The 27150-nt window shown below is 44.2% G+C and overlaps 1 protein-coding gene across 2 annotated transcripts in view; it reads left to right on the top strand.

Annotated features, from left to right (window-relative positions):
- The window catches only part of SCUBE2 (signal peptide, CUB domain and EGF like domain containing 2), a 64416-nt gene extending 39915 nt beyond the window's left edge, over positions 1-24501 (top strand). The window contains exons 17-23 of one of the 2 annotated variants that reach the window (XM_039536956.1): positions 7846-8016; positions 11741-11908; positions 13438-13599; positions 14896-15093; positions 18116-18268; positions 22083-22162; positions 23062-24501. In XM_039536956.1, the coding sequence (XP_039392890.1) occupies positions 7846-8016; positions 11741-11908; positions 13438-13599; positions 14896-15093; positions 18116-18268; positions 22083-22162; positions 23062-23214 (1085 nt within the window). In that variant the 3' untranslated portion in view covers positions 23215-24501. The remainder of the gene's footprint in view (positions 1-7845; positions 8017-11740; positions 11909-13437; positions 13600-14895; positions 15094-18115; positions 18269-22082; positions 22163-23061) is intronic. The other variant, XM_039536955.1, reaches the window with a different exon arrangement.
- Positions 24502-27150: the final 2649 nt, after the last annotated feature.

Raw genomic sequence — 27150 nt, forward strand, 5'->3', positions numbered from 1 at the left:
GTGGGCTGGATGTGGCCCGCAGGCCGTAGTTTGCCCACCTCTGGTCCAGACTATAAAAGGTGTCTGTTAAGTGGAAGGTAAAGGTGCAGCCTGTGCTGTAACAACTACTGTATTGGGTGCTCCAGTTAAAACTCTGGATTCTCTCATGTAGCTTAACCTAGAGTTGGTTTTGCAGTGTAGACAGATTTAACTCTGTTCTCGGACTGTACTGCAGCTTTATGTTTTACAGGGCATTTGCATAGTTTGGGAACGAGGCTAAAATATAGTTTGACCCTCTCTCCATTGCAAATGTTTTTACTCCCCGAGAGACTGCCATGTTATAATCAGATCCCCAGAATGCTAGCTGGCTGCTACAGTGTAGACTGGCCCTTACCTTCCACTTAGCAGAAAATTCCTGCAATCTGGACATTATTCACATTCCCAATAATTTCCTTTCAGGTTTTTCCCCTTCTGTTATAGCCTCTTTTGACTTACTTTTCTTTCTCCCTCAGTCTCAATTTTTCCTTTTCATTATTTTCCTCTTTTTTATGCACTAGTTACATTAGAATTAGTTTTTATTCCTTTATTCTGATTTAACCCCCCCCAATTCAATATTTGTCCTCTTTTTCCATAAATGACTCAATCCCTTCTTCACTCAGTTGCTATTTTATCTCTTTTCCACTCTTATTTTTCTTTTTTTTCCCTAACGTCTCATCTTCCTCAGGATTTTATTGTTTTTATTTATTGATTACTTCCTTTTCCACGTTGCCTTGTTATCCTTAATTTTTTGTCTCCTTTCTTCAGTGTGCCCTTGTTGCCAAGAAGGCTAATGGCATTTTGGGTTGTATAAGTAGGGGCATTTCCAGCAGATCAAGGGATGTGATCATTCCCCTCTACTCAGCACTGGTGAGGCCTCATTTGGAGTACTGTGTCCAGTTTTGGGCCCCACACTACAAGAAGGATGTGGATAAATTGGAAAGAGTCCAGCGGAGGGCAACAAAAATGATTAGGGGGCTGGAGCACATGACTTATGAGGCGAGGCTGAGGGAACTGGGATTGTTTAGTCTGCAGAAGAGAAGAATGAGGGGGGATTTGATAGCTGCTTTCAACTACCTGAAAGGGGGTTCCAAAGAGGATGGATCTAGACTGTTCTCAGTGGTAGAAGATGACAGAACAAGGAGTAATGGTCTCAAGTTGCAGAGGGGGAGGCTTAGGTTCGATATTAGGAACAACTTTTTCACTAGGAGGGTGGTGAAGCACTGGAATGGGTTACCTAGGGAGGTGGTGGAATCTCCTTCCTTAGAGGTTTTTAAGGTCAGGCTTGACAAAGCCCTGGCTGGGATGATTTAGTTGGGTTTGGTCCTGCTTTGAGCAGGGGGTTGGACTAGATGACCTCCTGAGGTCCCTTCCAACCCTGAGATTCTATGATTCTATGATTCAGGTGTTGCCCTTATTTCTGTTTTAAATGTCTCCCCATCATTCTTTCCCTATGCTTTTCTTCCCTCTTCACACTTTTTGCTGGTGTTTGGAGTGGGGGTTAGATAGTGGGTTGGTTTCTCCTCTACATGCTCAGATGATTTCCCTCCCTTCTCTTTGATAGTTAGGCAGAAGTTGAAACCTAGCAATGATCAGGGAGGGATTCTGGGGGCAAATGCTTTATCTTTATTTCAGTTGGACAGATCAGTTGGACAAATATTACGTACAACAAGATAATAAGAGCAGCAATGAAAAAGACTCGGCAGAGATTCTACCTACTCCCACACAATTGAATCCAGTTACATGGGCCCTGATTCAGCAGAGTGCTTAAATATATGTTGATCTTCTACCATGAGCAGTCCCACTGAAGTTAAAGGCTGAATTAGGGCTATAATCTCTACATACCAGTAACAATCTCTTATTTAGTTGGTCTCCTTTTCAGTGATGGTTTTATTAATTAATATATATTGTTGAAGGGGGTTCCAGTGAAAACTCTCTTGTTATGTTGTCCAGCATTTCATGTTAGGAATCATTTTTTGAAGAAAAGATTTTTTTCCTCCCCCTTCCTCCTTTAACCTCCCGAGGTCCAAATTGGAGCACAATATAACATAAAATTCCTAGACTAGGGACATGACGGGCTATAGTAGAAAATGTATTACTAGTGCAGTCCACCTTTCCTATAGTGCTGGATGTTTGCATATACATTCCTAGTAGATAGTTGTTGATGATAAAAGCAAGGCCATCACTGGTTCAGGAGCATGGAATCTTCCATCTAAAGGTTGTCGGTTCAAATCCAATTCAAGTTGACTGAAAGCTGATTTTTCTGTTCAACAGCTGATGGCTGTTTTGAGGTCTAGGTGCAGTTGAATTTCACGGTCCCAGTCTCATAGTTCCATTTGTAGATATTGTTAAAGTGTGCTCTGTTAAAGAGATATCTAGACAGTTGTTAGAAAGAATTTATATGTAACATTGAGTTAGTAGATTCAATAAAACTTTGCAGCTCTGAGAATGTAGCTTCTAAAACTTACCAAAAAAAATAAAAAAAATAAAAAAAAAATCTCCATAATTTCCCCTTTATTAGCAATCTTAGGACTTGAACAGGCATGGAGACTGAATTGCTTTCTTGTTTCTAGAGGTGATCGTCCCCCACATCAGGCTTACGTCTTTGTGCTGAAAGGGATGCGGGTTTGAATGCTATAACTTCAAGATGGGGTCATTCATGGATACTGGAAATTCCAAATGATCCTTCAGGAGATGGCAATTCGTCCTGGAAGGTTTTTTTATGGCTTTATCTGCATCTCGAATATACGGCAGGGTACCTGGTTACAGCAAGACTCTCCACTAATGTGGTTACAAACATTGGTTCTGTAGTGCAGACTGGACTGTCACCATGTTTCGCTAAAGCCTTACTCTGACCAAGATCAAATGTCTAAACATTGACAGTTTTATCACTGCCTAAATTTACTTGGAATATTTGTATCTGAGAAGAGGGGGAGGAGTGGCTGATAAGACCCAGCAATGGGCCCCTCTCCTGCTGGGACATGTCCCAATAGGGTGACCAGATGTCCCGATTTTAAAGGGACGGTCCTGATATTTGAGGCTTTTTCTTGTATAGAAGCCTATTACCCCTCACCCTCTGTCTCGATTTTTCACACTTGCTGCCTGGTCACCCTATTTCCCAATGAGAGAGGGGAAGCAAGCTCTTGACACTTTTTCCATTGCTTTGACAACTGTGCTGCTGATGTACTTTGGCTATATCATTCCAGTAGAACTTCCTCCCTTGCGACCACTGTAGATTCTGTGTTGGATGTGTGGTAGGCGGGGCACCCAGAACAGCCCAAGTGATGTGAGCAAGGCAAAGGTGACGCAGCAGCTGGCACTGTTCCTTGAATTTCCCATAATATATCAAGAGCATCAGCAAGCTCCTGCTGCAGTGCAGTAACACAATGCAAAAGCATTCCCTCTGGGGGTATGTGTGTGTCAAAATTAACAACAGCCTCTTTAGTGGTCAGTAGGTGTGAATAGCTCTGGTATATTAGGGCCTAATTTGGGGAGGTGCTGAGCACCTCATCTTCCATGGAAGTTAATAATGTTGGTTGCTCAACATCATACAGGTTTGTGCCCTTACAGCAGGTCTAAACTACAGGGTTAAGTCGACCTAAATTATGCAATTATGCAAATTATGAATAACGTAGCTGGAGTCGACGTACCTTAGGTTGACTTATTGCAGTGTCTATACCATGCTGGGTCGATGGGAGAAACTCTCCCGTCGACTTACCTTATGCTTCTCGTTCTGGTGGAGTACTGGAGTCGATGAGAAAGCGATTGGCGGTCAACCTAAGACCCGCTAAATTGACCCTCATTGGATTGATCACCGCAGCGTCAATCCACAGTAAGTGTAGACATGCCCTTAGTTTAGAGAGCGAATCCAAAGCAGTAAGAAATCACCATTGAAAACACAGCGGATTCCCATTGTTTGCATGTTGTATGACACTGGGATTCTAAAAGACAAAGTATGAAAAATATGTTTAAAGGGAAACACAAAGGCCTGTCTGCTTTTTCATTTGTTGCAATTAGTAAATGTATTTTCACATAGCTAAAAATCCAACATATTACAATTTTTTTCCCCCACTGAAAATGGGATGGGAAATAAATTCTCAAATGAGAGAGGAAAGTGCAGTACTGCTAACCTGCTTGCTTTCACGATAATAGACATAAATCTCTAAGACACATTATCTCTCCATGTGACCGAAGTCTGTGAACTGTTAAAAACAAAAACTTCAAGGACGCTGCTTAGGGATCAATTTGCATCAGTTATTTGTGATTTTCATTATAAAGTCAAAGCATGAATCTTAGGAAAATGGTTAGATGCTAGATCATGACCTCTTTTATGAAGTTCACCTTAGCCACTGAGATACCATAGTATTTGTCAATAGGGTCAAATGCTCAAAGAGTAAAGTGCTGAAAAGAGGGGAAGAGTCTTTAAATGTCTTTGTAACTAGTAATCCTGGCTCCCAGTGGGGGCTCCTCCTCTTTTTTTCCATCAGAAAAGCTTTCACATATTTTTTTTTAAACAGCTGCATGAGATACAAGAATGGGATTTTAATGGGCATTGAAGACAAACAAAGACAGCGGGTACAAAAATGAAGTCTACTGGAGGCAATTGGTTCTTTTGTTCATTTGAAGAAAAACAAGCAGGTTGCTGGGGGAGGGGAGGAAGCAAAGAAAGCCAGTGGAATTCTTGATTTTTCCTTGTTTGCAAATCTTTAAATCTTGTTTCAAACCGGGTGTTTCCCATGTGTCATGGGACACCTTCTATTTTGTGGTTTTGTGAGATGAAAATCAAACTCTTTAGCTTTATTTAAACAAACATTGGCACAAAAGAATTTGAGCTTAACATTTTTCTTAGGTTTCCTGCTTAGAGGATTAGCTGTATCATTCTTACTACACACATAGTGCCACTGATTTCTCTGGGTGACTTCTGTAGTCAGGTACTACTTGCCATGAGAAAGGAATGAAGAAAGATCTGTGTCCCTTGGATAACAAATCTTTTTGTTTAGCTACATACTCAATTTGTTGGGCAGCAGATAAGTGACCCACGTTTAGCTCATCTATAAACAGGAGATGGGGATGAGTATGGGCTATGTGCTCTTAATGATCCATAGTGAATATCTATGTGACATTAAATAGTCTGATACATTGCACCATTTATCCACATGGAGTTATCTGGAATAAATACGCTTTGTGTACTCGAGAGGGCTGGGGAACTCTTGCCTTCTTTAATTCTAATATTTAGGTTTAATAATTAGCAGCTGTCAGATTAATGAATAGCAAAAGATGCATGAAAATGTAATTTTTTGATCATCACTGTCATAGACAAGCAGGAGCTGTTTCAGTCTTGCATCGTGTGGCATGTCTCAGAGGAGACAGTGGATAGAAATACAGAAATGAATTTTTCTACAGACATTGTGAAAAAGGTTTTTTAGGACTTGATTTTCTCAGTCTGCGCTTTTTGAGTACATTTCTACCATTATTGAAACTAACTCCAAGATGTGTTGAGCACTTTCAGTTCCTAGAGAGTAGTGGATCCTCAGCATCAAGTACTTTGTTATCACAGTCTGTGCAAAGGGATTTGTTGGGTAGTCAGTTGTTTCTAATAACATCAGATGTGAATAAGTGTAGAATCCTTGTCCCCTGAATAAATGGACTTTGCACAGGGCCCAGTGCAGGAGTTGTGGGAGGCAAGATGTGGGTGGCTGTGTGATTGGGCTTCTCTAATATTACAGTGATGGGTGCCAGTGTAAGAACATAACCAGTTAAACAGCCACTACCACAGACTACAGGTTGTGAGCCCCCCAAAATGAGGTTTATAAGCAGATTTAGGCAGCTTGCAGTTGCAGTGGCCATGCCCCTGGCACTCCTAGATGTGTCTACAACCTCCCTTCATGTGTCACTCAGCTCCCTGGTGGGCAGGGGTTGTGGAATCCCCAAGAACAGCTTCTGTATTTCCTGACCCTCTGCATAGCAGATCTACAATGATATGGCTGAGCATCAGGCCTATGCAGCCCCTCTGTGGCTGGAAGAGTTTCACCCCATGTCATTTAATTGATGAAAATCTTAAGGGATGATGGAGAGTTGAATGATGAGGTTTGTGGCTTGTTTTGTGAAATCTTTATCTCCCCTCCAAAAAGGGCTGAACATTTCATGTTTTCTCTTCGTCATACTTAGCAAAACAACTTCCAGAATGATCAAATTATGGAGTGGGCAAGGGTTATGCACGTAGGTGCAAGCCTGATTTGGGGATGCCATTTTGAAATTAATGCCCTCAACAGGAATGAGTGCTCAGGAAATTACTTCACAGCCTAGATGGTGGGTGGGGGAGGGGGGGAACTTTGCTCTTGGTTACACTCCTGCAGGGAGAAAACTGCAGGGATGTGACCAAAGCAGATTTTGGCTCTTGGTGAGCTACTGCCTGGCCTGTTGTTATTTTAGGAGGAAGGAGTGAATGTTGACAATGTTCCCCTTCTCTTTATGACATATACAGTTTAAAAAGCATGTTTGTTAGAGGTGGTCAGGAATTTTCTGTCAAAATGTTTTTTGATGGAAAATGTAGTTTCAGCAAAACTGAAGTTTTTCCCAGGGAAAAACTTCAGGACATTTTTTGATTTGCAGTTGGGAAATTCAAAACTAAATATTTTGTTTTGGGTTGGGTTGACCTGAAATGAAAGAATTTGATTTGTTGAACTGAATCAAAACATTTCATTTTGGGTCAGTTTGACATTAATCTGAGTCTCGAATGCTTCTGCAGTTCCAGTTTGGGTGCCTTGTGCTGCCATTTTTTCTGTGAGGCAGACCCCCTGCCTGGACTACATCTCTTCTGACTCACCACAGTCTCCCATCTGGTTGAGTCAAGACGGTGCCTCATGGAAGTTATGTGGTGATGCTGCATCCTGGGAGATGTAGTCTGGCGACCCTAGCCCATAGAAAACAGTAGCGACCTCATGAGGCACTCGAATTACAACTCCCATAAAGCACAGAAGCATTTTTGGGGGGGGCACAGATTAACATAGAACTGAGTTGAAATTAAACTTTCTGATTCAGTTCAACAAACAGAAATAAAATATTTAAATTTATACTTCCTCCATTGTCAGCCCTTTGAAGCCTCTCCCTTGGTTTTAAACTGGCTCAGGACCTTCTTCCTGATCCAGCACCGTTTCTGACAGTGGTTTCCTTTGGGAGTTTTTTTGCCAGCTTTGTAAGAGGAGACTTAATGCACTTTGAGGGCCAGACATGGCCTTTCACTAATTGTTGTCGCAGATAGCTACCCTCACTAGCTTTAGTATGCCAGCTGAGGTGAGGTCTCAGGGTGTGTCACAGTGGTGCACACACAGCTGCCTGGAGCCACCAATGAGAATTGAGTGAGTTGCTAGGGCCAACTGCGTGCAAACCACCCCCTATGGGTGTGGCTGTCGGCTGTGCAGAGGTACTTCCCTTTGAACTCACCCTGTGCACCCCAGCGGGCATTGTCAGACATGGCATATTGGACTAGATGGACCATAAATCTGCCCCAATAGGGCAAGTCCTATGTTTCAATGTCCCATATCTGTTCTGAAAATCAAAATAGTCTATACAGTCTGATGCAGTCTCTGTTGCTATGCACTATACTAGAGCAATTGGTTTTCTCTTCATAGGGAACATTTCACGATATGCAAAATTCTAGAACATTCTCTCCCCAGGCATTTTCATGATTCTGTTCTAGTGGATTTGCCTTAGAGGTACAAGGCATCAATCTGCAAGTCATTCAGCAACCTGGTACCTGACAATTTAACTTACTGGCTTTGAAGAACATAAATTGAATTTTGGTGACCACATGTTTTTTCCTGTCATTAGCTAGCTGCAGTGTTGGAACATACTATGATGGGGAACAAGAACTCTGTGTTTTATGCCCTAATGGAACATACCAAGACGAGGAAGGACAAATAACTTGTGAACCTTGCCCAAGTCCTCAGAACCCAGGAAACCAAAAATTTGCTGGAGCTCGCGATATATCTGAATGTGGAGGTAAGACTGTTGCACCCTACAGAGCTAGCAAAGGCACAGAAATGATGCTGCCACTCCTTACTTCACTCACCTTGAAAGAACCATGTGTGCTATGTAAGATCACCCAGCACTCAAAGACCCCTGCAGTACAGAACAACGGGGTAAGTTAAAAATGGAGTGGCAGCTGTGACTCTTCCCTGCTTTTTGTATGTGATTCTGAAATATTGAATTCAACTCAGTTTCCTCCAGAGTGGGTTTTACAGCACATAACTACAGATGTAAGTGATTTGTCAAGACAAGAAATGTGCAAATGGCAAAGCTGCTGAGAAAAAGAGATCCAGTGGAATAGATTTCGTGCATATATACTGTGTGATCACATACATTGTGGGGTCTTAGGCAGCGGTGGCTCCAAGCACCAGCGCTCCAAGCACGTGCCTGGGGCGGCAAGCCATGGGGGGGCGTCCTGCCAGTCCCTGCGAGGGCAGCAGTCAGGCTGCCTTCGGCAGCATGCCTGCGGGAGGTCTGCCGGTCCTGTGGATTTGGCAGCAATTCAGCAGCGGGTATGCTGAAGCCACTGGACCGGCAGACCTCCTGCAGGCAAGCAGCCGAAGGCTGCCTGACTGCCATGCTTGGGGCGGCAAAAAAGCTAGAGCTGCCCCTGGTCTCAGGGCATAGCTTCTGCCCTTGGATAGGTGCACAAGGCTTCAACTGAGCTCCCTGTGCATATCTAAAGACTGTGTTGGGCCATTACTTTGTTCCAGGGCTGCCCAGAGGAAGGGGCAATTTGCCCGAGGCCCCGGGGCCTGCAGGGGCCCCGCGAGCCGCCCCGGGTTTTCGGTGGCACTTCGGTGGCGGGCCCTTCACTCGCTCCGGGTCTTCGGTGCCAGGTCCTTCATTGCAGCGGAAGACTCGGAGCGAGTGAAGGACCTGCCACTGAAGTGCTGCTGAAGACTTGGAGCGCTGCCCGGTGAGTACAAGCGCCTCTAGCGGCAGGGGGAAAAAAAAAAAAGTTGCGATCGGCAGCACTTAGGCTGCTCTACCGCTGCCGCTTCATTCTTCGGCGGCAATTCGGTGGCGGGTCCTTCCCTCCGAGAGGGACCTGCTGCTGAATTGCCGCTGAAGACCCAGCCCTGCCCCAGGCCCCCTGAATCCTCTGGGCGGCCCTGCTTTGTTCAGGGGGTGTATAATGTGAAGCTAGAGATCTAAGAAAAGTCTGGAAATAAAAAGTCACACCTGATTTAAAAAATGAAATCTAAACCAGTAAAATAACTTCAGCAAAAAAAACAAAAAAAACAAAAACCAATAAAGGAGAAGCACTTAAGAGGAAAGATGTACTCACAGTTAGGTCACAAAACTGAGATACAGGAGATCGGGGATCTGTTCCAGATGTCTCTGCCACAGACTTCCTGTGTGATCTTGGCAAGTGACTTAGCCTGACTTTCAAAAGTGGTCATTGATTCTGGGTGCCTAAATTGGCTAGCTGCTTTTCAAAATGAACCTTACTATCCTTAACCTCTTCTGTACATCATTTTTCTTGTCACTAAAATGAAAGTAGTCTGTGTTTTTTTTTTAACCTCTTAGGGATGTTTGAGGCTTAGTTCATTAATATTTGTGGGGCTCACAGACACTACAGAGATGTGTGCCACAGAAATACCTATAAAATAAAGAGGGACTTGAAAAGAGCCAGGAGCAAATGAATGGGTATCCACAAAATGCAGAAGGTTGGATAAAAGTGTTTTGTGGTGGAGAAATTAGAGTCAAGAATTCGGATGATATTTTTCACCATTCAGTTTCAGTATAATGAGCCAGATAACATCACTTTACCTGCTGCCTATAATACGCTAAGGAGAAGCTCATTATTAAACTGAATTTGTTAGCCATAAACAAAATTCTTCATCATTGATCATGACCAGTAGTTAATGTCCTTTTTGTTGTTAGTCAAATATTTTGAAATGAAGCCAAGGCTAATTTAACTCCTTAACAAAACAGCCATTCACGGAATGATTTATTGGAGCTATAAACTAAAACTAACAACTGTTTATTATTGCAACAGCTCTTTAAAAGGACAAAATTTCTCGGCATGGCTGAACAACTGCAGCACTATTCTGTGTCACCCAGAGCAGTGTAATTACTTACCACTGTCATTGAAATCAATTGCTTGCTAAAAGTTTTGAAGACAGATTTTATTTCAGAGATTTCCATAAAGGATCCACAGGGTCTATAGAGAATCAGTTCCGTGAGGTAAATCCTACCTTCATACCATAGCAGAGCAAAGCAATTCAAAGTGGAGACAATATCAAAGACCCGGAGTCTGAGGGCAAGAGTATTTTGAGTCATGAACTGTGGTGCAGTATGTGTTTCTATGGAGTTTAGCACAACCCCTGATCTGGAGTGGGGTTTCGGGGCGATACAGTAATAAAGTGTTTGATTCATTACTAATTATTATTATTAATAATCATCTTATAGAATAAAAATAAATTGTGAATTCTACAAAATCTGGGTTTCTGCTACTTATAGTTTCAGGGCTAGGTTAGTTCAGCTGCCTGTTTTATAGGCTATGAGCTCATTAACAAAATGGCAGGAGAGTCTACATAATCTGCAGCTCTATGACTTAAAAATGTTATTAGTGGCTAGTCCATGAGAGACTCTTTTATAATGAAATGTGAAACTCCTCAGACCAGGTTCACTGAAGAGTTCACCAAGGTTTGTGAACCAGGTAATGTTCATTTTGATGTTACGATAGGCAACTTCTATGGGGCAGGTGCTGTCTCTTGCTTCCATTTGAATGAGAGAAGCCACAGGCAGCAGGGGAACAGAGCTGCACTGGAATTGCAACTACTGTCCCTAATTCTGGCTCCCTAAAATCTGTGGAGTTCCAGCTCAGCAGGCCTCTCCCCCCGTGTAGTGGTGGATCAGAGTGGGACTTTGTTTCGGAGTACCGCCTGTGAGTTGTACTGGCAGCCTCCCTTGCTTGATTACTTGTGTCACATGCCCGGAGAGTTGTGTGTACTGCAGGCAATTAGGGCTGAAAGAAAATGGATGCAAAATAATACTGCATTTTTCCTGCTTTCATTTTTGTCCATTTTGGGGACAAAAGGAAAAAGGGCTAGAATGTTGTCCTACAATTTTGAGGCAACGTGTAGCACAAACAGAACCAGTTTTATTCCAAACATCATTGTATTAAAGCCTGTAAATGATTCCAGCCACGTACTTATTAAGATCTTATTTCAACCCATGATTTGTTGCATAAAATTGGTTTCAGACTTTCATACTTATGACCAGATCTTCAAATGATTTGCACTAGCTGAGGAGCGGGTGCATAATACTCTGTCAGCCATGATACAGCTTCCAGGGCCGGCTCGAGGCACCAGCCAAGCAAGCTCGTGCTTGGGACGGCAGATTACAAGGGGCGGCATTCCGGATGCCCTTTTTTTTTTTTTCTTTTTCTTTTTGGTTTGCCGCTCTGGCTGCCCTGTAGAGGGCGGAGGTGGGGAATGCCCTGCAGCAAACTCAATGTCGCGCGTCCTTCCCTCCCAGCCAACCGGAGGGGCCACATGGTGAGCACCCCGCTGAAGCCTTGGCCGCCTCCCTTCTCTCTGTTTGTTTGGGGTTTTTTTGCTTCGCCGCTCTGCCCCCCACGAATTTTCTTTTTTTTTTTTTGCTTGGGGAGGCAAAAAAGCCAGAGCTGGCCCTGACAGCTTCCATGAAGTTCAGGTTTATGCTAATGTGTATTTACGTCCTCTAGGTCAGTGCTCACTGGGTGAATATTCCTCTGATGGCTTCAAGCCCTGTCTGCCATGTCCCTTTGGAACATACCAACCTGAAGCTGGCCGGACATCCTGCTTTCCATGTGGAGGAGGTCTGACAACAAAATACAGCAGTGCATCGATGTTTCAGGACTGCGAGACGAAAGGTAAGATCAAGAAGAGATACAACGAACTGCATGAACTCTAAAGTTTAAAGGGCGAAATACATCCCCTCTTTAAAGCTATCGTCTCCCAGCATTCTCACACTTTAGTGTCATTCCCCTGGCTCAAGTCATGTGGGAGCTCTCTTACATCTCAAGTTTTTTGGCATTTTGGGACTACCAGATGGTCTGGCAGATATCTTGAACCTGGTCAATGATTTGTCATGACGATCTGTGAAGACAGATAGGAAAGAACATAGGAAAAAACAGGTATTAATCTCAAGGACAAAGGAGAGCTGACTGTCTCTGTGTGATGACTGGCAGCAAGATGGTCCCCTTAGTACCAGAATGGATGGATGCACAAGGGAGTCACACAATTATAGCAACACCAACCCTTTGGGATCACAGAGGCCAAAGTACCCAAACTGGCTAGAATGTTAATTATGTGCTGACTGGAAACCAGGGATGTGGATAAAGGAACCTAGGGTCTGACTAAAGAGCAGTAGGTTCTGAGAGATGGATCCGCAACAGTCAGAACCATTGAATAGCTCCTGCAAGAAGAGAGTCCTTTATGACCAGGCTAAAAATGGAATTGGCCAGGATGCTCTGGAGCATGATTAATGGGCAGCATGTGGGTCAGAAGCCCCCCTGAAAACTTGAGTTAAGGGAGGTCCCACATAATTGGCACTTGAACCCCAACGCCGGTGACCTAGGATGAGAATCCTGTGGTGATGGTATTTTAATGACAAAGGAGTTTCTTGTTAACATTTGCATTAAAAATCATAGGTTTCTTGTAAGCAGCATTGTATTTTTTTTTTGCAAACAGTAATCAAAATTGGTCCTAATGGAGATGCATGGATGTAAATCCAGTGCAGGATTTTGCCCCACATCCTTACAAAAAGTTAAGGAGACATATGTAACCAGGAGGCAGGGGTTATAATGCATGATTCTAATATAACTCATTAATCGTTGCATAAGACCTGCAAAAACAAATGTACAAATCGCGACGGGCCAAATCCTTCTCCCCTTAATCATAGTGAGTAGTGTAGTCAATGAATTTCAGCAAGACTGTTCAGGCAGTATGGTACTTTAAGTGTGGCAGAATTGTTCAGTTGATATATGTATCATACATATGTATATACAGTTAGTTTTACTCATGGCAAATCACCAGGGCTGGACCATTCAATGAAATGTTCTTTTTCTCACTATCTGTTATTTATTCTTTCTCTCCCCCTCCCCGCCCCCGACAGACAGATACACATTCTTTCTCTTTCTCTCTCCTGTTTCTAACTTCTAGACAGGAAATAGCATGTGGCACTGTGAGCTATATTTGTGGTCTCACAAAAAGAGCTATTATCTTGGAAATGCAGTCAGGAGCCTAGTACACCTTCCTTTTATTGCTGTAGCTCCATGCAAGTATAACATTAGTTATTTACTTAGCTTATAATAAGCCCTATAAAAACATATATAAAACTACTTTCTAGTGTCATAGTAGCACTTTAGTAACTGTACTACATGTTTACAAACCCCTACAGTTCAATGTTCACCTGGTCATTTTTATAATACTACAACTCACCGGTGTATTCGCTGCACAGTTGGGACCTACCAACCTGAGTTTGGTCAAAATTATTGTATTTCATGTCCTGGAAACACCACTACTGATTTTGATGGATCAACAAACATAACCCAGTGTAAAAGTAAGTATCACACATGGATTTCTCAGCCAGTTAGAAATGAAAAAGGCCAGAGTCATTAGCATCCAAAATGAGGATTTTAGGGATTGAATTCAGCTTTGGTACAAGAGGGCATAACCACAGGGAAGTCACAGGAGTTGCACCTGTTTACACCAGACATGAGTTACGTCCCCAGATAACTTATTGAGGCATCCAGCTCTGTGAATGAGGCATGTAGTATTATTACGCTAAGAATAATTGAATTTTGCCAGTCCGCACATGAGAAAGATCAACCCTGGGAGTGTTGAGCCACGCTTGGGTACTGCTGGTAGATCTTGGCTTTGCCATGTAATGCAAGAGATTTGGTTGGGTTCTTAGTCACCTTTTCTCGCTCCCTGAGGAATGCTGCTCAGGCAACTTGCTTTGCTCTCTGGGCTTCTTAACAGTAACCTCTCCAGCTTATTACAGAATATGCCCCAAAGGGAGTCCCTGTTGTTTTCTGAATAGTGGTGGCTGCAGTGTGGGAAGATGAGGGCACAAAGCAAGGAAAATTAGGGGAAGAGAAAATTCTCTGATGAAACCCTGACTATATATGTCTGCTTCTGGTAGCTGCATCTCTTTATAAATGTAGGGCATGCCACAGTCTTAACGATATTATAAGGCAGCTAGTGCCCAGACCTGCCCAGGTGCACAAGAAGAGTGTTCAAAACATCCTGCACGGGGGCTAGTCAGAATCCCAGTTCTTCTGCATTTGTTTCTTCAAAAGAAGCAGGGAGGGGACTCAAGGTAATGGCCTTGCATCTCCTCGACTGCAGCCAGTGGAGCAGGTCTGGTTTAGGGGGCACACGCACCGCACCCTCTGAATGGATGGGGCAGAAGTCACTCTGTCCTGAGCTGTTGCAGACATTGTGCACCATATATTTGAATTTCCAGTACCTTACACCCTGTGTAGTTACTTACCCCTGTGCAAAGCTGAGAATAAAAAGGTTACCCTGGATGTGAGGGAGTGGAGAACTCTGACATGGTCATGTTTTACATCTCCTTTGCAAGCCACTGTAGCCTCACAGCCACCGTATGCCTCTGTGCTAATAGCTAGTTCTGCTCCTAATTTTATTTTTCAGCCTTGATCTCACTATTTAAAGAAACAAAGGCAAAAGCAGGGATCAGTTTGATGTGCAGCTGGCAGAGGAGTGCACCTGTTTCATATACAAACAGAAATGGGTTCATATGTCTGTTGCTCTTGCTGACAATGACTGTAGAGAAGGCTCTAGGTATCCCTCTCCTCATGCCCTGGCCCTGGGTGATATGTTCCTTTTTCAGATCGACACTGTGGAGGTGAACTTGGAGATTTTACTGGATACATTGAATCCCCAAACTATCCTGGGAATTACCCTGCGAACACTGAATGTACGTGGACTATAAATCCACCTCCTAAGCGCCGCATTCTGATTGTGGTTCCAGAAATATTTCTGCCAGTAGAAGATGAATGTGGAGACTACCTGGTGATGCGAAAGAGTTGTAAGTCTGAAATATCTTCCAAACCATACAATGTCTGTCTTTTTCCGATGGACCTCAGTGTCAAGAACAGAATTCTCCTGCTTATTCCACGCCTGGTGCATAAACTAAAAACCAGTCACCTAAAGCCTAGTTCTAAAGAGTAGAGAAATAGGTTTCATTTGACAATGAATTTGGAAATCCTTTCCAAAAGCATCGTCATGTGGAATTGGGTCCCGATGAATCGAGGTCCTAACGCTGAAATGTGTCATTGATCTTTGTGAGAAACCTTCATATAGCATTTGTAAGGGCTGATGAATGGTAAAGAGTTATGGGTGCTTTTACCTCTAGGTGAGCCCTGCCCAGGTTGTACTGATCAAATACTAATACCATCCGGACTGAGGCCCATTCCACTTGTACCAATCAACAAGATGGAATTCAATAAAGACAAGTGCAAAGTACTACACTTAGGAAGGAAAAATTAAACGCACAATTACAAAATGAGGAATGACTGGTGAGGTGGTAGTACTGCTGAAAAGAATCTGAGGATTATAGTGGATCAGAAACTGAACATGAGTCAACAGTGCAATGCAGTTGAGGAGAAGACTAATATAATTCTGGGTGTGTTAACAGGATTATCGTATGTAAGACACAGGAGATAATTGTGCTGCTCACCTCGGCACTGGTGAGGCTTCACCTGGAGTGCTGTCCAGTTCTGGGTGCCGCACTTTCAGAAAGGTGTGAATAAACTGGAGAGAGTCCAGAGGAGAGCAACAAAAATGATAAAAGATTTAGAAAACCTGACCTGTGAGGAAAGGTTTAAAAAAAACTGGGCCTGTATCATCTTGAGTTAAAAAAATATCTGGGGAACTTGATAACAGTTTTCAAGTATGTTAGAGGTTGTTATAAAGAGGGCGGTGATCAGCTGTTCTCCATGTCCGCTAAAGGTGGGACAAGTAGGAATGGGCTTTATCGGTAGCAAGGGAGATTTAGAGTAGATATTAGGAAAAGCTTTTTCACTACAAGGGTAGTTACGCTCTTGACTAGGCTTCCAAGGGAGGTTATGTATTTCCCATCGTTGGAGGTTTTTAAGAACAGATTGGACAAACACCTGTCAGAGATGCTGAGGCTTACTTGGTCCTGCCTGCAGGCAGGGGGCTGGACTTGATGACCTCTCAAGGTCCCTTCCACCCCTACATTTGAGTCTGATTCTACATGTGCTGTGGAGACACCATTTCAGTTTCTGGTGCTGGCACATCTCACAAACAATATGTTTTTAAAAAGCTAAAAGAAAAGAAGAAAAAAATGTTTTATGAAAGTAATTATGGGGCCAAGTTACATGGTCACGGTATGAGCAAGCCTCCAATATGCTTCACAGGGATCAAGGTGGCAGAGGCCCTCCTTACCAACTGCAGGTCACCTGGTAAAGAAAAAACAGAGCCTGCACTGACCAGTCACTCCCCTGATGCCCCACCTCCACAAACCATTCATCGGGCTAGTGTAGGGCTCTAGTAACACCTCTCAAGCGGCACAGCGCCAGTGGGATAAAGAAGCTTGAACTGAGAACTGATGTGATTCTGTTAAGGGATTGTGGAGATCGGACACAAGCACTCTGTCCACAAACAAGTCCTCAATTCCTGCAGCTCTGGTTCCCCGGTGCCTGCACTCAGGATATGTCTACGCAGCAGAAGCTGGCCTAACCTTGGTTGAATCCAGCTAGCGCAGGTAACAAGCAGTGAACACAGCACAGTGCAGGCTTCTGGGAGAGCAAGCGACCAGAACACCTACCCAGGGTCTGTGCTGCGCTGTCTCCATTGCTTGTTACCTGCGCTAGCTGAATTCAAACTAGCTCAGGTAGGCTAGTCCATGCACAGCTTTTTGCTGTGTAGACATACCCTTAGGCAATGGGCTGGGCTGTCTCCTGATTCAGTCAGCCTGCCGCACTGCCAGATAACCTGTTGTCTGGGAGATTGCACCTCCCAGAGGCGAGATGAATTTTCTCTGCAAAGAGCTCTAAAGTATTTCAGCTAATAACTGCAGTTGTCCTTTCAATTAGACTCTTTGGGTGGAAGTTGGCCCAGGGCTGCCCATAGGATTCAGGGGGTCTGGGGTCTTCGGTGACGGGGGGCCCCCACTTTGGCGGTAATTCGGCGGCGGGGGGGTCCTTCCACTCCGGGACCTGCCGCCGAAATGCCCCCAAGACCTGCGGCAGAGGCCCCCCGCCGCCGAATTACCGCTGAAGACCAGCACTTCGGCGGTGGGTCCCCCCTGCCACTGAAGACCTGGAGCGGAAGAAGCTTCAGGATCCTGGGCCCCCGAGAGAGTTTTCTGGGGACCCCGGAGTGAGTGAAGGACCCCGCTCCAGGGCCCCCAAAAAACTCTCGTGGGGGCCCATGTGGGGCCTGGGGCAAATTGCCCCACTTCGCCCCCCCTTCTGGGCGGCCCTGAGTTGGCCTCCTGTAGCTGAGAGCAGAATTTGGCTCTGGCTATTGCCCAAAACAGTTCAGACTAACAGCAAAATCTTGGCACACTAATGCTTGTAAAACAAGGGGTAAAACTGCACTTATTTAACTTCTTGTATTCTGGTTATTCTCCTACCATAAAAGCATTTTTGTCACAATAGGTTAATGTGTTTTTTAATCGCTAAGTAACTGAAGAGTTAAGAACATAAGAACGGCCCTACTGGGTCACACCAAAGGTCCATCTAGCCCAGTATCCTGTCTTCCGAAAGTGGCCAGTGCCAGGTGCCCCAGAGGGAATGAACAGAACAGGTAATCTGTTGCTCATTCCCAGCTTCTGGCAATCAGAGGTTAGAGACACCATTACTGCCCATCCTGGCTAATAGCCATTGATGGATTCAGCTCCATGAATTTATCTAGTTCTTTTCTGAACCCTGTTATTGTCTTGCCAGAGGATGGTGTGAAGGCCAAGGCATTCCACAGGTTGACTGTGCGTTGTGTGAAGAAATATTTCCTTTTATTTGTTTTGAACCTGCTGCCTATTAAGAGTTGTCTAACAGCTGCATATTGTCCATTTTCTTTGGAAGCTTCCTCCAATTCTGTGACCACATATGAAACCTGCCAAACCTACGAACGCCCTATAGCTTTCACGTCTAGGTCTAAAAAACTGTGGATCCAGTTCAAGTCGAATGAAGGGAATAGTGCCAAAGGATTCCAGGTGCCTTACGTAACATACGATGGTAAGTGGCTATTAACAGGTGATAAGTACTGTAGAATGTTACAGTGGGAGCATGAACCTTTCAATCCCTGGAGGGTAGGTGGAGCACATTATAAAACAGAACTCTCAAAAAATTGAACCCTTCCAGTTTGGGGCATTGACACTTAGTCTGTGTTTATTGCTGCTGTAACATGCAGGCCATGAGAATGTTAGCGTAGACTGGCCGTTGACATTTTTACCACTGTGTTGTCAAACTCTGCCCAGAGACAGTTTAGATGACTAGGTGGATAAAACACTTCTGGCTGGTGTATGCTAGTGCTTCCATTCATGCTCTGCTAGCACTGATGGAGCTGCAAAAATGTCAGCGTATACAAAGTCCTAGGCTTGCTTTGCCCTGTTGTTTCACAAACTGCAAATTAACATTTTGGGAGAAGTTTTAGAGCCCCCCTTTTTTTTTTGGGTGCTAATTTCACAATATAGTAAATAATGTAAAAGAAAGACACAAAAACATGCAAGGAAAAGATGCTCCTTTGCAATAGGTTATTACAGTAGTAACAGTGAATACCCTTTGAATCTTTTGTTAGTTAACTTGGCACTCAAGTACAGGTCTCCTGATAAGCAGGTGAAGTTGGACATGATTTGCTCCCTGAATACTTGTGCTCTTTGGGTCAGTATGGGATAAGTCTGTAGAAACTTGAAGCATCACAGAAAGAAGCAATACCCTGTCTCCGTCTGAATTTATTGCCATTCCCAGGGCTTATGCCTGCATGATTTGGGGAGTATTTCTTAAAATGTGTCAATTGAAGCATTGAGTTTGACTGACTTTACTTCTATTAGAGTCTGCTTTTATTTATTTTAATGCACTTTGCTTGCAGCTAAACATAGAAAGTTTTTGCATATTTATACATTGTAAAATCAATATGTTTCCAGTGACAAAAAATATGATGCTATGCTTATCTGGCATTAAATTCACTTAGCCAAGTGGTTGAATGAACGGAGGACTTGATGTAATTGCACATAAACAACTCCCACCTCCGTACTGCAGATTATGACAGTCTGATTGTCAGCTTGTAAAATTTTCCAACAAGAACTTGTATACTTTCTCCTCTTATGCATGGAAACCTCTCCCTGTAAATATCCACAAAGCTACCTCAGTGTCCTTTAAATCCCTCCTTAAAACTGTCCTGTGCCTGCTGCCTACAAAAACTCAACAGTGGTTAGGCAGCTGGCATGCTCTGACCACTGCCTATTCTGTTGACTAGTATTGTCTCTTAGTGTCCTTGTGCTCTCCCCCCGCCCCCCAATCTATATCTGCTTGTTGTCTGATTTTTTTCTTCAGTTGTAAGCTCTTTGGGACACAGACTGTCTCTTTGTTATATGTCTGTCAAGTCCTAGCACAAAAAGGTCCTGGTCTGTAGATGCTACCACAGTGGCTGTGAGAGGAGGTGGGGGGAACTATCCTCCTCCCAACAACCTCTCCTGTCAGCAGCATCTTTCCTTTGGCGACAGGGATGCACATCCGATGAGCCTTAAGAAGCCGGTCAGGCTGTGCGAGGGACACAGCACACAGGGCCAGATTTACACTTTACACACCCTAGGCACAGCATCTTTAGTGCCCCCCCCCACAGCTGACCTTTGTGTTTTCTGTAAAAAATGAAACTGTTAATCCACATGTAACTTTTAGGCACCCCTAGAATGCCAGCACCCCTAGGCACACGCCTACTGTGCTTAATTGGACTCTGACTGCACACATTCATCTCCTTCACCCTTAACTCCAACCTCATGCTTACCCTCGAAACTTCCCAAAACTCAGCCCTTCACCTGGAATCCCAGGGGTGAAATCCTGGCTCCATTGAATTCAATGGCAAAAAAACCACATTGACTTCAGTGAGGCCACATCTTCACCCCAGATGTCTCCTCTGCACCTGTGTCACTGTTGGTGAGGTTGGAGTGAAGGCTTTGTCAGACAGCGTGAGTGAGGTGTAACATTTCCCTGTACACACTAGGAGCAGAAGGCCCTTCTCTGGTTGGCTGCAGTGTCTCACTGACAGTGGATAATTCATTGGTTGGGGGAAGACCTCGCCCTTAGCTTGGAGTTTCCTTCCTTTTAAGGCTTTTGTTGCCTGGGAGGGTTTTGCCATGGATCAACTGTAACTGCTCTTTAAGAAAAGTTTTGATTATTATATGAAGAAGACAGCAAAAGATTCAGAATATTTAAAGATGGATTTTGTGTGGATTTCTTTAGCAACATAATAAGTTTGAAGCATGCCACATGGTTACAGTACAGAGCTGTCCCAGGCTGCTGCTGCTTTCTTTTGCCTTTGACAGATTGATGATGAATAGCTCAGCTTGTGTCATCATAATAAATAGCACAGTGTTTTTATAGAAGGTCATTTGAAATACCAAAGATTGCTAATTTGAGAGCCAGATGTTTGGTGTTACATGTGAACCTACACGCCCACCACCCTTCCTGTTGCGTCAAGTTGCCAGCAGCTCACTCGTGTGTTAAAGGAAGAATTTGGCCCTCTAATCGGTTGTGCCGGGGCTCGACCCTCCTGTCGGCAGGAGGGGAGCCACACCGACTCGCTCCTTGTCTCCTCTAGCTGGCTGAGCGACAGGAAACAGTATTAGAATGCTCAGGCCCTTCGGTACAGGGGCTGAGTGGCAGTGCAGAACAATAAGCTCAGGCCCTCTGAAGCAGGGGTGAGCAGCAAACAGTCAAGGAGCTCAGGCCCTGTGAAGCAGGGGTGAGCAGCAAACAGTCAAGGAGCTCAGGCCCTGTGAAGCAGGGGTGAGCAGCAAACAGTCAAGGAGCTCAGGCCCTGTGAAGCAGGGGTGAGCAGCAAACAGTTAAGGAGCTCAGGCCCTGTGAAGCAGGGGTGAGCAGCAAACAGTCAATGATGAGCTCAGGCCCTTTGGATCAGGGGCTGAGCAGCAAATAGTCAATAAGCTCAGGCCCTTTGAAGCAGGGGCTGAACAACAAATAGTCAATAAGCTCAGGCCCTTTGAAGCAGGGGCTGGGCAGCAGACAGCACAATAAACTCAGGCCCTTTGGAGCAGGGGCTGAGCGAGGGGGAAAACTGCCACCCGTGAGTGGGGTGGCAGGGGGGACACAGGCCCACCCACTCCACTGTGTCCCAGCCCGGGGCCCTAGCAGCGGCTATCACTGCCGCTGGTCAGTGGGGTCCTGACCGCAACACACTGACATCGGGACCTCTGCTTCTGTAGCCTGACAGGGGTCGGCTACCCCCGGGCTACTGTCCATATCCCCCTCAGGGTCTACCTCGTCAGTCGCACCAGATCCAGGCCAGTCTAACTGCATAGGCTCCTCAGGACCAAGGCTTGCTGGCAGGTCCGGCAGCTCCTCCGGGAAGTCCGACCCGGCGCGGTCAGGTGGCTCCTCCGGGTAGCAGCAGGGACGGGGAAGCTCCGGCGGCTCCTCTTCGTACCGGGCACGGGGGAGTTCCAGCGGCCCCTCTGGGTATCGGTCACGGGGAAGCTCAGGGGGTTCCTCGTCGTACCGGGCGTGAGGGAGTTCCGGCCAGTCAGGGCAGCTGCCTCGGGCCCTGGAGGGTTCCCAGTCAGGAGCTCCCGCCGGCACGTCTGCTCTCGGCGGTGGCTGGGCTCTGACTGAGCTCTGGCTGCCAGCTTTTCTACTTCCTGTCCCGCCCCTTGACTTCCGGGGGGCGGGGACAGGTGGTGGTAGCTCCGCCCACTTGGGTGTCTGGGAGGGAGCTCCCTCTGCTGGGCAGGAGGGGAGCCACACCGACTCACTACACCCTCGTTGATTATGCAGCTGAATCTAACAGGCAAATGCTTATATGTGTCCCCAACAGAGGATTACCAGGAGCTAATAGAAGACATAGTTCGGGATGGTAGACTCTATGCATCTGAAAATCATCAAGAGATACTTAAGGTAAATTTTCCTCTATTCAATCTTTGGTATGAGAATTAATGGAGAGATTAATACAGAATGGTAAATTACACTTTCTTGTGCTAGTGAAGCTACTTCCCTACACGGGATTCACCCCACTGAGGCCCTCTCTTGGGCTGTCTGCATGAGCAACTTTAATGCCTTCCAAGACCTCTATACTAGCTCTATAGGTCCAAGCCACTTCAGGGAAGTGCTAAATCAGTGCACATCCCTTCCCAGGCCTCGGCATCAATGAAGCCCCCTGCCTAGGGGTGGGTGGAGCAGCTGCACAAGGGTGCCTATGCATCTCTAAAGTTCCAGGAAAAGGATCTCCAGGCTGGCTTCACATAGGGCATCTTGGAAGGCTGCAGTGGGACCAAGCTTGGGGAGGGGGACATAGGCTTACATCTACTTGGATGCAATGCCCTGCACAACTGGCACGGAGAGACAATGGCGGCTATTTCAGCTCACAGAATAGCAGCCTTGAAGGAGGGAGTGAGGGCCCTGCAGTTATTAACCCTGGATTGGAAAGACTGATTTCACTTCTCTGACACACATCATACTCCACCTTATACAGAGGCCAGTACTCAGGCAAGTGGAGTGGATTTCACCCAAAAAGCACATTTCTCCTGTCAGACCTCAACTCAATAGTCTGCTTTCTGTAAATGCTTGGATCTGCTAGTATTGAAATAAAGACCAGGGGCAAAAGCCTGGCTCCCTTCAAGTCCGTGGCAAGATTTCACTCCAGCTGTGCAGCTCTGAGAACCCACATTAGTGACAGGAAAGTAAAAATTCCAGGCCATTGCTTCTATTAAAACAATTCGTTATGGAATCATTGGTCATTAAGTGTTGGTGACTCTGATTGTAATTTGACAGTAACAAATCTGCCTTACCCTTTTCAGGATAAGAAGCTGATAAAGGCATTGTTTGATGTCCTGGCACATCCACAGAACTACTTCAAGTACACGGCGCAAGAGTCTAGAGAGATGTTCCCACGATCCTTTATTCGATTGCTGCGCTCTAAAGTTTCCAGATTTTTGAGGCCTTACAAATAACTGGTCCTACATTTTGAACACTAAACTGCCCCTAACGATGGGGCAGAGCATTGCGATGGGTGGGCCTGTGTCTGAGTGTTTTGCACACTGGCAGAGAGACTGTAGGGAAGCTCTCCAATTAGCTCGTTTGCAGAGTTTGGCTTTCACAGCTGATATAAATGGTTTTGGCTAACAGAATTTTGATTCCTTTCCAGATGATCCCTTTCGGGTCACAAGATGCTCTCTGGGTTAAGTGTCTGTTGGATTAGAGACTGGGAATGTTTTCTGTAATCAAATGATGCCAGGCATGATATCTTCAGAGCTCTGCCCTGTTGCTGCATCAGTAACACAAAAGCTAATAAATGTAGACATGCTAAGTGCTGCCGTGTGGCTCTGGGCTGTAATTAAGGCTTGTCACCTCCAGAAAGCTGCACTCACATTCAGTCTGTCTGAAAGTGAAAATAAGTTTGATGTCCCTCTCAAACCTGCACTGCCAGGAAATTCAGAGCAGAGTTTGAAATGGTCTTAACCAAACGAGTGAATCCAAATTTTGCACAAGATGTGAATTTCTCTCTGTGTGTCATACTAGGTACAGTACCTACGCGTGGCAAAGTAAACTAAGGATGAAATTTCAGCCTGAACTCTATGGACCAGATTTACCACTGCATTGCTCCAGTTTCTGCTGATGTCTCTCTTTTGATTTCAGTGGTGTTATAGTAGAGTAAAATGGGAGTACCGCAATGATGAATCAGACCTTGATCAAACTTATCCACCAGCCAATTTCCCTTGTGGGTATGGGTGCAACAGCTCCTGGAGCCCTGAGTTTGAAGAAGTGGCAGAGTGGCTTCTCTCTGCCAGATCCCTGTATATTTCCCCTTCCACACAGCCCTTATTCTTAGGTTATGTCCAGGAAAGAGGCTTTGGCCCTTTGAAAATGGAGTGTTATAAATGCTCATATATGGGCAACTGCAGATTAACTCCCAAATCCCATTTTAAATATTCACTTCTACATTAACCTCTCACACAGCTTCTGTGTCCTCCATTACCATAGTAATGGGCACCTCACAACACCCCTGTGATGTAGGGAAGTGCTATTATCCCTATTTTACAGATAGGGACAGAGAGACTAAGTGGCTGTCTCTCTAGGGATTAGTCACTGGAAGTGCTGTGAGATGGAAATAGCAAGCATTTCTGATCCAAATGCTTTTACTATGTGTTTCTTTTTGAAAGGTATAGGACCTTGCAAGCTGAGGTCCTGTAGTATGATCCTAACTAATGCTATATGTACTAGAGCAGGGCTCGGCAACGTTCGGCACGCGGCCCATCAGGGTAATCCACTGGCGGGCCGCAAGACATTTGGTTTACGTTGACCGTCCGCAGGCACAGCCCCCTGCATCTCCCAATGGTCGTGGTTTGCCGTTCCTGGCCACTAGGAGCTGCAGAAAGTGGCGACCAGCACATCCCTGCAGCCCGTGCCGCTTCCCACATCTCCCATTGGCTGGGAACGGCAAACCGCAGCCACTGGAAGCTGTGGGGAGCCATGCCTGTGGACGGTCAACGTAAACAAAATGACTCACAGCCTGCCAGTGGATTACTCTGAAGGGCCACATGCCGAAGGTTGCTGACCCATGTTCTAGAGTTTGGAACCAAGGAATTGCTTGCAAAGACAGTAACGCTCTTTTGGCTTCGTTGCACTAGTGTGGGGTATATAACTATTATATGAGAATAATATCATGTTTACAGTGGAATGGATGAAACTAGTGTACAAAGAGAAGACATTCAAAATCTCTTACTTGCCTTATAAGAGTAAATGAATGTCACTGAATGTCACCTGAATCACAATGCAATAAGATTTCAGTGCTGTAGTTCTGCAGCATGTAAAACTTCCACTGGTTTCTGTGCACAAAATACCTGTAGTATTAGATTTCAGTACTCCCCTTGGCTAGGATTCAAGGCCATGCCTCTGCCTCCAGGCCACACTACCCATGCCCTTGCAAAGTGACTTTTTTGTGGTTTGGATGTGCTGCTAGGGATATAAACCCAGTTCATACAACTGCTATAGACCTAAGCAGCTGAAACAATTCAACTTTATTTCCCAGTGAGACAATAACCAAACTGATTGATTTAAAAGAGGGACCAAGAATAGAAAGTTCTGAAACATTCACATGTTGTATTTGTATGTTGGTGAATTTGGTGGGCCAATTCCAGTGTATGCTGGGACAATGGAAAGGTTCCTATTGACTTCACTGCTTCTCATGCTGCGTCTAAATTAATTTCTACTTCCATATTGTTTCCATATGGCAAATTTCTCCCCTAAAACCCACATGGTGGATATCAAGTCTGATATTCCATTCTCCCAGGTTGTTGTGGAGATTTCCATTGTTGTCACTGGATATTCCCAGTTCGTAGGGAGAGAATAGTATTAGAGGCAAGATCTATGTTGCTGAACTGAGTGGAGAATTCTGCCCTTTGTAAAGAAGAATCATTTTTGCTCCATGGCAATGTTTGGTTTTGGGAAATGCTTAATAGCAGTGTTTAGTTTTACTTTTAGCATGACCTTTGTGCTAAACAGTATGAGCAAAATTCCACTCTGATCCACACTGTAGATTTCACTATTGATTTGGAGTGTAAAATGACTAGGGGACTCTTACCCTGAGAAATCACTTTTGCCATCTAATTATAGAGAGAACTGATCACTATATCAGAATGAAATTGTGCTTGGAATTTTAACTCCATAGGGAGGCTAGTAGTTGTAGATATAGTGCTGTAGACATTTAATTTGCGTTCTACATCGTGTTTGTAGACTGTGACTTTTTTTTCACAGCAAGAAAGAATTCAGAAAATGTGTAGCCTTATAAAATAGGATTTCACTTAAAAAAATATTAGCACTAACTGGATGATTTACCATCTGTTGTATGAAGTGGATTCATGAGGATTGCTGTCATGACTGTAATTAATGTAAAAAGTTTCATATTGTTACATGATACTCTTAATAAGAGAAATAAATCAGTGACTTTTGAGTTGCATGAGAAAAACACTGGATAATGTTTTCAGTTTTCTTTTATCATCAAAACAGTATTTTGCTCAGACTAAAGGCTGTATAGCAAGTTATCCCACAAGAGAGAAACTTCATGTCCTGGTAACATATGTTATATTTTATTATATATTCTCTGTAATTAGTTAGTTTTCCCAGTCATACAAAATTGTACATGTTTTTGAAGAACATAAAAACTGTGTTATCTTGGTATTAAATATTATAATCCAATGAGGAAAATACAGAAGGGTTTATAATCTTGAAATTGACTAATATGTAGATATAAAAAAGAAGTGGGTAAACTACTGGCTGCATATGTCAAAGAATGAACTATATGTAACAGCTACAAAGCATTTTGTCAGTTTATGATATAAAATTACAATCACAATAATTACTATAATAAAGAACTAACCGGTTCGCACAGTAAATTTAAGGCTAAACCCTAGCTTCATTGAAATGTCTGGGAATTTTACCAGTGACGTCAGTGCATCCAAAGAATCATTTAGATTGAAAAATAATCTTCTTCAATGCCAGAAGAAATTATAAATAATATGGTTCTCTATTACACAATTTAAAACTACTATTTCTTCCTATTGGTTTCTGTGATGCTGAACTATGAGTATACTTTCTTTACTTGGTTTGTCAAATCCTCTTATAAAAATAATTCCAATATAGTGCCTTCCGCTTAATTCATCCACTGGTAAATTTGGTCCTCAGTTTAATTTGATTACAACCACAGGAACTGATTTGTATTAAAATTAGTGTAGACATCTGGACTTTATTATGTTCGTTTTTGGTAGGTGTGACTGACCACTTCAATCACTATTTGTAGAAAGCTGACTTTTTAATTAACATGAAAAGACAATGTTGTAAATGAAAGAGAAGAGCATAAAGTCCAGGGAAGGTCCATGATAGTAACAGGC

Source organism: Mauremys reevesii, linkage group 4, assembly GCF_016161935.1.
Source record: "Mauremys reevesii isolate NIE-2019 linkage group 4, ASM1616193v1, whole genome shotgun sequence".
NCBI lineage: Eukaryota > Metazoa > Chordata > Testudines > Geoemydidae > Mauremys > Mauremys reevesii.